Here is a 9867-nt window from a genome sequence, read left to right on the forward strand (position 1 = left end):
CTCCCGTGTAGTTCTGGGCTGATTCCGAGGGAGATTGATAGTTCTTTTGTGTTTCTTCAATTTGCGAATAATCGCATCAAACTGTTGTCACCTTCTCACCAAGCTGCTTGGCGATGGTCTTGTAGCCCATTCCAGCCTTGTGTAGGTCTACAATCTTGTCCCTGACATCCTTGGAGTGCTCTTTGGTCTTGGCCATGGTGGAGAGTTTGGAATCTGATTGATTGATTGATTGCTTCTGTGGACAGGTGTCTTTTATACAGGTAACAAGCTGAGATTAGGAGCACTCCCTTTAAGAGTGTGCTCCTAATCTCAGCTCGTTACCTGTATAAAAGACACCTGGGAGCCAGAAATCTTTCTGATTGAGAGGGGGTCAAATACGTATTTCCCTCATTAAAATGCAAATTAATTTATAACATTTTTAACATGCGTTTTTCTGGTTTTTTTGTTGTTATTCTGTCTCTCACTGTTCAAATAAACCTACCATTAAAATTATAGACTAATCATTTATTTGTCAGTGGGCAAACGTACAAAATCAGCAGGGGATCAAATACTTTTTTCCCTCACTGTACATTATATATAAAATGTCATTCAAAATAGGTCCCATATGATTTCATATGTAGTCAGAAATAATTGACCAAAACTGTGGCACTGTAGTTAAACATAACATCTGCCACATTATGATGTACTAATAGTCATAATTTGAAATACATAAATTCATAGGCCTATTTGTTTGGACAGTTCTACACAATATAGCGATAAACTTGATGAAGCAGTTTGTAAAATGCATACACATTGCAGGTCACCACCATGTCTAAATAATGTCCAAACAAACAATTAGTGTCCCTAGCAGAAGCACCCTTCACTTCGTGTCTGAACCGCAGATAAATACTTAATGAGGAAAGATTGAATTCCGAACCAAGTTGAGCTCAAGCAGTACCTTTCTCTGAAAGTCCTTAACTGGTGGTGTTATATTTTTTTCTTTTGAGTATTAACATCCTTCTAAATTTAACAAATAATAACATGCACAGTTTAACATACCTCTTATTAATCTTTATATAAAATGCTAAATGTACATAGCATGTACATAATTACTGTTCACTCTTTGAAAGACAAATATGACATAATATTTGTGTTTTATATGCCACGTGTGTGTGCTTCCATGTTTCATCTGTATGTTATTTGTGCCTTGTGTTGACCCATTTGTGAATGTTTGCTTTTGAAAAAGGGGCTCTCTTGTCATTACAGAGATTGGTGAAGGAATTTGCCAGGTTACTTATTCAAGTACAACAAAAACAAGTTTTACGTAAAAGGATATTGTCTTCATATTTCATCAATGTTTTTTCTTTTGAGGAAAATGTTAATTACATCCAGCTACTAACCAGAGTAGTTATGGATACAAAAGGCTTGTCAGTTTCTTGAACTCCTTCATATCACATCACAATGTATTGGGTAAGTAATTGGAACCAAATTCTTCACCACCCCTTCCTTGTTAAAGTTATTGTTGTTGTGCAATTGTTATTGTTATTATTGTTGCTTTTGTTATCGTGGATGTTGTTGTTGTTATTACTGTTACCATTGCTGTTCTCTACAACGCCTTACCCAACGATAATCGACAAATAATCAGAGTGATTGACAGTGACTATGATAATCATCAATAGGAAAGACAAATAGTAAAGGCACAGCCACAGATGCAAAAGGCAAAAAAAGAAAGTCAAAGAGCGGAGGTGGTGCTGGTGGCGCCGGGCTAGCAAGCAGCGGTGCATCTGCCGACAATGGTGAGGCTGCAAGTGGCGATGAGGCTTCAAGTGGCGATGAGGCCGACGAGCCAGCAGAAGCTGCTAAGTGTGGCAAGCGCACAGGCCGCACAAGGCCAAGCCCAATACTTCAGGAGACGGTCATTGGTAAGATCATGGAAACTGCATTGACTACTGCATGGGAGGCACCGTTGAAGGATCAAAGTCATTTGATAAAACAAATGACTTTTCCTGTTTGAGGCTGGGCTTACAGAACACACGTGTGATCATTCAGAATAATGCTGGGTTTTAATCCTTAGTTATTAGTTCCCTGACCCTTTGGGATGATGGTGTTCTTGAATAAGGGTGGCTTTAACAATGGTTAACAATCCATACTTCACATAGACTATCATACAGCACATTTACATGTATTCTAGATGTTTTATAATTGATAGGTTTGGGAGGAACTTTTTAATTTTATTAAACCATGTAGTTTACAAGTCATTTCTAGCAGGGCATATCAATAATGGATGACAAAATTGCATCCATGTCGCCGCCTTAGTGTTTGCAAATTGTGTTTTGTGTGTGCTACAGTGTGTTTAAAAAGCATCGGTGTTCGTAGTTTGTTTGTCTTAACAAACATTCTTGCCTGTGTAACCTAGTACTAAATGAACTGTTGCGAAGTCCAAAATGTGGGTTCATTACTAAAACATAACCACGTCAGAAGAACACAGAAGACTCAAACCATATTTCAGGAAGAAGAAAAAACATGAAATGTCAGCAACTCATGAAACCATACGAAGATTGAAGTGTGATACATAAGAATGGATGTGATGGTTTGGAAGGTGATGTGAAAATATAAGAAGAAAATATGTCAATCATTATTTGAATATGTTGGTAACCCGTTGTATTAAAGCGATAATGCCCTCGACTTCATCTCAGGCCTAAAAACACCCGCGCCAATATATCCTCCAAACACCGGCTTCACGGGCATTATCATTTAAATAAGAAGAGCTCAAGCTTTAGAAAGAGAAATAAGGATATATGAAGACTTCTTGCCTGGAAGATAAAACCTCATGTTTTAGAAAGTGACATAAAAAAACTGCACCTCTTACATCTTACACACAACCATTGGCATAGCCAAGAATGAATGGCTACATTTATTCACACAGTACTCTGAAGATATGAATATCTCTTGTCAATGATCACCTTGACCGAAGAGCTATGGCAAACCAGAATGAAGGCGAAGAGTGAAGAATAACACCATGAACTCATGCCATACCCAGGCTAACAGAAAGAGAATATAACAGAAAAAAAAAAAAAAACATATCAACAAATTCCTGAAATAACATGGAAAAATGAAATCTTCAATAATTTGCTTAAACAATCAAAATTGAAGAAATGACATTTCGCGATCTTCATCCACACTGGAGTTCAACGCCATCTGTTTTTAATCCATCACACCTCTTAAATAATTTAGGATTCTGAGGACTCGGAGCTTAGGTAAGTCAGTACACTAAGATGACATTATATTGTATGCCATGCATACATAAATGCATGAACTGTATAACAAAGAAAGATTGCAATTATTTTACTTAATACGAATTCCAACACTCACCCTAACAGGTACATTGGCTTGCGAAAGTATTCACCCCCCTTGGCATATTTCCTATTTTGTTGCCTTACAACCTGGAATTAAAATTGATTTTTGGGGGGTTTGTATCATTTGATTTACACAACCACTTTGAAGATGCAAAATATTTTGAATATATAAGAAATAAGACAAAAAAACTGAAAACTTGAGCGTGCATAACTATTCACCCCCCCAAAGTCAATAGTTTGCAGAGCCACCTTTTGCAGCAATTACAGCTGCAAGTCTCTTAGAGTATGTCTCTATAAGCTTGGCACATCTAGCCACTGGGATTTTTGCCCATTCTTCAAGGCAAAACAGCTCCAGCTCCTTCAAGTTGGATGGGTTCCGCTGGTGTACAGCAATCTTTAAGTCATACCACAGATTCTCAATTGGATTGAGGTCTGGGCTTTGACTAGGCCATTCCAAGACTTTTAAATGTTTCCCCTTAAACCACTCAAGTGTTGTTTTAGCAGTATGCTTAGGGTCATTGTCCTGCTGGAAGGTGAACCTCTGTCCCGGTCTCAAATCTCTGGAATACTGAAACAGGTTTCCCTCAAGAATTTACATGTAGTTAGCGCCATCCATCATTCCTTCAATTCTGACCAATTTCCCAGTCCCTGCCGATGAAAAACATCCCCACAGCATGATGCTGCCACCACTATGCTTCACTGTGGGGATGGTGTTCTCGGGGTGATGAGAGGTGTTGGGTTTGCGCCAGACATAGCATTTTCCTTGTTGGCCAAAAAGCTCCATTTTAGTCTCATCTGACCAGAGCACCTTCTTCCATATGTTTGGGCAGTCTCGCACATGCCTTTTGGCGAACACCAAACATGTTTGCTTATTTATTTCTTTAAGCAATGGCTTTTTTTCTGGCCACTCTTCCGTAAAGCCCAGCTCTGTGGAGTGTACGGCTTAAAGTGGTCCTATGGACAGATACTCCAATCTCTGCTGTGGAGATTTGCAGCTCATTCAGGGTTATCTGAAGGCGCTGCTCTTGGCTGGTTTGTTGGGGTGCCAAATTCTTTCAATTTTTTTATAATGGATTTAATGATGCTCCGTGGGATGTTCAAAGTTTCTGATATTTTTTTATAACCCAACCCTGATCTGTACTTCTCCACAACTTTGTCCCTGACCTGTTTGGAGAGCTCCTTGGTCTTCATGGTGCCGCTTGCTTAGTGGTGTTGCAGACTCTGGGGCCTTTCAGAACAGGTGTATATATACTGAGATCATGTGACACTTAGATTGCACACAGGTGGACTTTATTTAACTAATTATGTGACTTCTGAAGGTAATTGGTTGCACCAGATCTTATTTAGGGACTTTGTAGCAAAGTGGGTGAATACATATGCACGCACCACTTTTCTGTTATTTATTTTTTAGAATTTTTTGTAACCCATTTCACTTCACCAATTTGGACTATTTTGTGTATGTCCATTATATGAAATCCAAATAAAAATCCATTTAAATTACAGGTTATAATGCCACAAAATAAGAAAAACGCCAAAGGGGATGAATACTTTTGCAAGGCACTGTAATTACATAAGGGTGAGCTGCAATTGAAGCACTGACACTAACTGTAAATCTGGTAAATCCTCCAGACCCTGGCGTTCACTTCACCCTTGGGCTTTCCGACGTCACCGCCATTGTGGGAGACCAAGCTGAACTTTTCTGTAAGCTGAGCAAAGAAAATGTTGATGGGGTATGGTACCTGGATGGAGAGCAGGTGAGCATCTACATTGCAGTATAATTTAGCCAATCAACACTTCAATACATATTATTATGATGGCCATAGAAAAACACGAATATGTTATTATTATTAGTATTATTATTATTATTATTATAGTTTAGTCCTTATTTTGCGTTTAGTGTTGATGTGTTTTGAGCTAAAATGTAGTTGTTTTAATGGCTATTGAAGATGCAGACAAGACTGAAGAGATATATCAGCCTAAACATTGTGTTTTCCTGTTCAGATTGAACCCGATGATGTTCTTACCATGTCTAAAGATGGATTCTTCCAATTCCTGAAAATCAGCAAAATCTCAGAGGACTATGCTGGAAAATACAAATTTGAGGCAGATGGGCGTAAAACAGAGGCCATGATTGTTGTTGAAGGTCTAAATCTATTTAACATTTTTATCTTGCATCTAATCTCAGCACCACATTAATTATATTTTATAGCATTCTTAAATTCACTCATTATATTATTGTACCTTTCTTTGTAGATCCACCTAGATTCGACCCAGAGGAATTGAAAAAGTTTGCTGTTCCAATCGTTATTAAAAAAGGTCAAAGAGTCAGTTTCAAGATACCATTTGTGGGTCGGGATCCAATGAAGATCCAATGGTACCATGAGGGGGAGGAGCTCTCAGATGACACAAACATCAAGATAGAGCATGCAGAGGGTTCTAGTCAACTGACTCTTAACAAGTTACAACGCAAAGACACCGGGGAAATCAAGTTCAAACTCAAAAATGAGTTTGGAACTGTTGAGGCCTTTGCGAAGATCATTGTAACTGGTATGTTTATTCTCTCTGGGTCCAAACAATAACTCATTTTGTATTTGGTGTGAATACCTGGATGTTACAAGTCACTTGGGCTAATTCTATTTATCAAGCTATGTATTTAGAATACAGTGCAATATATTATATAATACAATCGAATAAGAAATAAAATAATTACACTATTTAAGTGATTAATGAAAGGGATAGTGTGAGATTAAGCCCTTTATCTACTTCCCCAGACTTAGAAGAGCTCATGTATACTATTTGTATTTCTCTTCGACCAGTAGGAAGGAAGTTGGCGGTACCATGTTAGCTGTTCCCGTAGACTTCCAGTCATTGCGTTAAAGCTAGTTAGCATTGGCTCGCAAAATCTAACTCTAACTTCATACTGCATGCAGAGACATACAAATGGTATGCATGAGTTCATCTGACTCTGGGTTAGTAGTTAAAGGGCTTAATTACCCAAATATTGCACTGTCTAATTAACTTCAGGAAGACATTGTATGATGCTAAGAGAAATACAACAGAGAGTAAAAGCTGCATCTGTTTCTTGACAGACAAGCCCACCCCTCCCATGGGACCTCTGGAGATTGTTGAAGCCTCTCAAAATGCCATCGAGGTCAAGTGGAGGCCCCCGAAGGATGATGGTGGCTGTAAGATACAAAACTACATCCTGGAACGTCAACAGATAGGCCGCAACACCTGGAAGAAGCTGGGTCCAATTGGTTCAGAGGCCCACTACAAGGACACTGATGTGGACCATGGCAGGAGGTACTGTTACAAAATCAGGGCCGACACTGAGATGGGAACCAGTGAGTTGATGGAGACAGAGGATGTCCAGGCTGGCACAAAAGGTGAGGGCATAAATCAGTGAGGTCAATTTAGCGTGATTCAGGATACTATTTGTTATGTTGGAAATCTCAATGTGCATTGTCTAGTATGGAATACCAATACCACATTTTCAAATGCTGAAATGAAGTGATTTATTTTGTGTATATATATATTAATACAGAACCAGAAGACAGTTGTCGCTAAACCATATTTCTGTACTTAGCATACCCTGGACCCCCTTCTGCACCCAAAGTGATCAGTGCCTTCAAAGACTGCATCAACCTGGCTTGGTCTCCCCCTTCCAACACTGGAGGAACCAACATTCTGGGATATAACATGGAGAAACGCAAGAAGGGAAGCAACCTATGGAGCCCTGTCAATCCTGCAGATGATAAGATAAATGGTTTCACCATTACAACTTCTGTTTTAATTTAATGTTATTTTCTTGTTCATCTCCAAATACTATGAAACACGGTTATTCCATACATGAAGTATAGCGGTTTAACCCATAACTTGCGCTATTGTTTTATATGTTTGCTTGTACCACAGAGAAGGTGTTTGGTGTGAAAGATGTGATAGAGGGCGTGGAATACGAGTTCCGTGTGGCAGCTATCAACAACTCTGGAGCTGGTGAATTTGGCACTCCTTCTGAGTTTGTGTTTGCCAGGGATCCCAAAAGTAGGTCATACTCAATGGTAATTTGTGTACATAGAAATTCTTTCAAATTAATCCATAGCTTTAAGAGACCTATTAATATGTCACTGATGTGTATCATTTCAGAGCCCCCCGGTAAAGTCCTTGACCTGAAGGTGACGGACTCCACCTACACCACCTTGTCCCTGGGTTGGACTAAACCAAGGGAGGAAGAGGGGGTTGAGGATGAAGCCAAGGGATACTTTGTGGAGATCAGACCAGCAGAAAGCCCAGAGTGGGACCGCTGTAACAATAACCCCATCACCATGACCTCCTTCACAGTGAAAGGCATGAAGTCAATGGCCATGTACTGGGTGAGAGTGATCGCCACCAATGACGGGGGAGAAGGCAAGCCGCAAGAGCTGGACAACTACATCCTGGCAATGCCCCCTCCTGGTAAGACCTTGAATTTCAAACATCCCTATTGGCATCAACATATTGAGATGACATAGTTTGATTGCAAGCACCCCCCACCCCACCCCACCCCAACTTTGACTGTATAGACACAAAAAATATGAATGTTGTTCTTATGCTTTTGCGTCATCCAGTCAGGCCAAGATTCACTGATCAAAAAGTCAAGAGTTTCATGGTGGTGCAAGCAGGGAATTCTGCACGATTCAACATGAACTTTGAGGTAAAAAGTGTGTTTTATTTCCAAGTCTAAAAAAATATCCACTTTCATACACATGGAAAGAACCCAAATGAATTCTTCACACTACCGGTTGGATAACACTCTTATGTAGATGTAGTGATTGTATTCTGATATTCTTCACAGGCCTCCCCTTGGCCAGATGTCACTTGGCTGAAGGACGGCATGCCTGTGTCCAAACGGGTTACCATCAGTAATGCTGAAGGGGCATCCCAACTTTTGATTCCTTCTTCAGAGCGCTCAGATACAGGAATCTACACCATTATGGTCAAGAATATCGTTGGCCAGGAGACATTCAGCATTGAGATCAGAGTTACAGGTGAGATGCTGATAGCATGGCTGACTGCGGTTCTGTAAATAACCAAGTTAAAAGCAGTTGAGGTCCAGTGTCAATCATTCATCACACAATTATTTGTGGTCCGATCTAGACGAGCCCAAACCTCCAGGTCCTGTGGAGGTAGATGAGAACGTACCGGGAACCGTGACTGTCTCCTGGACGCCATCTCCTGATGAGAAGAGGGACGACAGGCTGCACTACATGGTGTCTAAACGCGATTCGAGCAAGAGAACGTGGCACACAGTGGCAGACCACATCTTTAACAACAAGTTCACAGCCTGTAACATCATGCCTGGCCGAGAGTACCAGTTTCGTGTCTATGCCAAGAATGACATGGGCTCTTCTCAACCCTCTGAATCACCAAAGTGGGAAATCACAGGCAAAAGAGGTTTGTAAAAGCTGTTTGGGTCACTCTTCATTGTGGATTTTGGGCCAGTCTTTGCAGTCCACGTGCTTTGAAATGCATCAGAGTGGTGTAAATGCATAAGATACAAAAAGGCTAGCAATTTTATGGGTCACTTGTTGGCAATTCCAAAAACTGAGAGCTTGGGCACTGACTGGTCCAAAGTCTCCCCGGCTAGTCATTAGATGAAGGGAAGTGTCCATTCATGGTTTGCTGCTCCCAGAAGGGATCTTTAATAACGCTTTGAACTTTATTGTATCATGCTAAAGCTTTATCAAATATACATATTTTTTTTTATCAGCAAACGGTGAGCGGACATTTATACTTTCTACAGCTATCCTTTCATTTCTGTCCACCCCATTTGCCAAATTTGGATGTGTGTAATAACTACTGTAATCTTTAACAAGGTATGTGTTGCCTCTGTGTTTGTGTTTTCAGAAAGGTTTGTGCTGGACATGCCGGAGTCTAAGACCTGCAACCTAGAGCGTCCTCCCAAGTTCCTTGTCCCGTTGAAAATGCACAACGCTCCACAAGGTTATGAGTGCTACATGAGCTGCGCTGTCAGAGGGGACCCAACGCCCCATGTCACATGGTACCGCAATAATATCAGCCTCAACACTAACACCAACTACCTAATCTCCAACACCTGTGGGGTCTGCTCCATGCTCATACTGAGGGTTGGACCCAAGGACACTGGAGAGTACAAAATCATTGCAGAGAACCCCCTGGGCAGGGCAGAGTGCTCCACTAAGCTCACTGTCTCAGGTATAAACAACTGTTTTGCTGTACTACATTGAAATGTAAATCTCAGAGACAAAACTAATTTATTCTAGTGTTTTGAGAGCCAATAATGAATTTGAAATGGAAACCAATACATTTCAAAACAGTGTGATTTACTTATAATCCCATTTTGTGTTCTTGTTTTTCAGATTAGATTGGCATTAAAAAGAAGACAATCACGCCCTTATTTTTTTTCTCAAATAGCTTAAAGGAAAACTCCACCCAAAAACTATATTTTGGTGTTTGTTTCATTAGTTCATTGTTGACATAGTCCCAAAATGTTTTGCTTGTCAGCAATCACGTTTTC

The 9867-nt window shown here is 40.2% G+C and overlaps 1 protein-coding gene across 5 annotated transcripts in view; it reads left to right on the forward strand.

Annotated features, from left to right (window-relative positions):
- Positions 1 to 9825, forward strand: part of LOC121574921 (immunoglobulin-like and fibronectin type III domain-containing protein 1) — a 32438-nt gene extending 22613 nt beyond the window's left edge. For 3 of the 5 annotated variants that reach the window (XM_045222839.1, XM_045222840.1, XM_041887613.2), the window contains 13 exons: positions 1659 to 1901; positions 4965 to 5089; positions 5337 to 5478; positions 5589 to 5882; positions 6425 to 6721; positions 6922 to 7101; positions 7248 to 7376; positions 7479 to 7787; positions 7940 to 8025; positions 8167 to 8359; positions 8469 to 8765; positions 9219 to 9545; positions 9710 to 9825. In XM_045222839.1, the coding sequence (XP_045078774.1) occupies positions 1659 to 1901; positions 4965 to 5089; positions 5337 to 5478; positions 5589 to 5882; positions 6425 to 6721; positions 6922 to 7101; positions 7248 to 7376; positions 7479 to 7787; positions 7940 to 8025; positions 8167 to 8359; positions 8469 to 8765; positions 9219 to 9545; positions 9710 to 9714 (2627 nt within the window). In that variant the 3' untranslated portion in view covers positions 9715 to 9825. The remainder of the gene's footprint in view (positions 1 to 1658; positions 1902 to 4964; positions 5090 to 5336; positions 5479 to 5588; positions 5883 to 6424; positions 6722 to 6921; positions 7102 to 7247; positions 7377 to 7478; positions 7788 to 7939; positions 8026 to 8166; positions 8360 to 8468; positions 8766 to 9218; positions 9546 to 9709) is intronic. The other 2 variants (XM_045222842.1, XM_045222841.1) reach the window with 1 other exon arrangement.
- The last annotated feature ends 42 nt before the right edge of the window (positions 9826 to 9867 follow it).

This window comes from Coregonus clupeaformis, chromosome 10 (genome assembly GCF_020615455.1).
Source record: "Coregonus clupeaformis isolate EN_2021a chromosome 10, ASM2061545v1, whole genome shotgun sequence".
In the NCBI taxonomy this organism is placed as follows: Eukaryota; Metazoa; Chordata; class Actinopteri; order Salmoniformes; family Salmonidae; genus Coregonus; species Coregonus clupeaformis.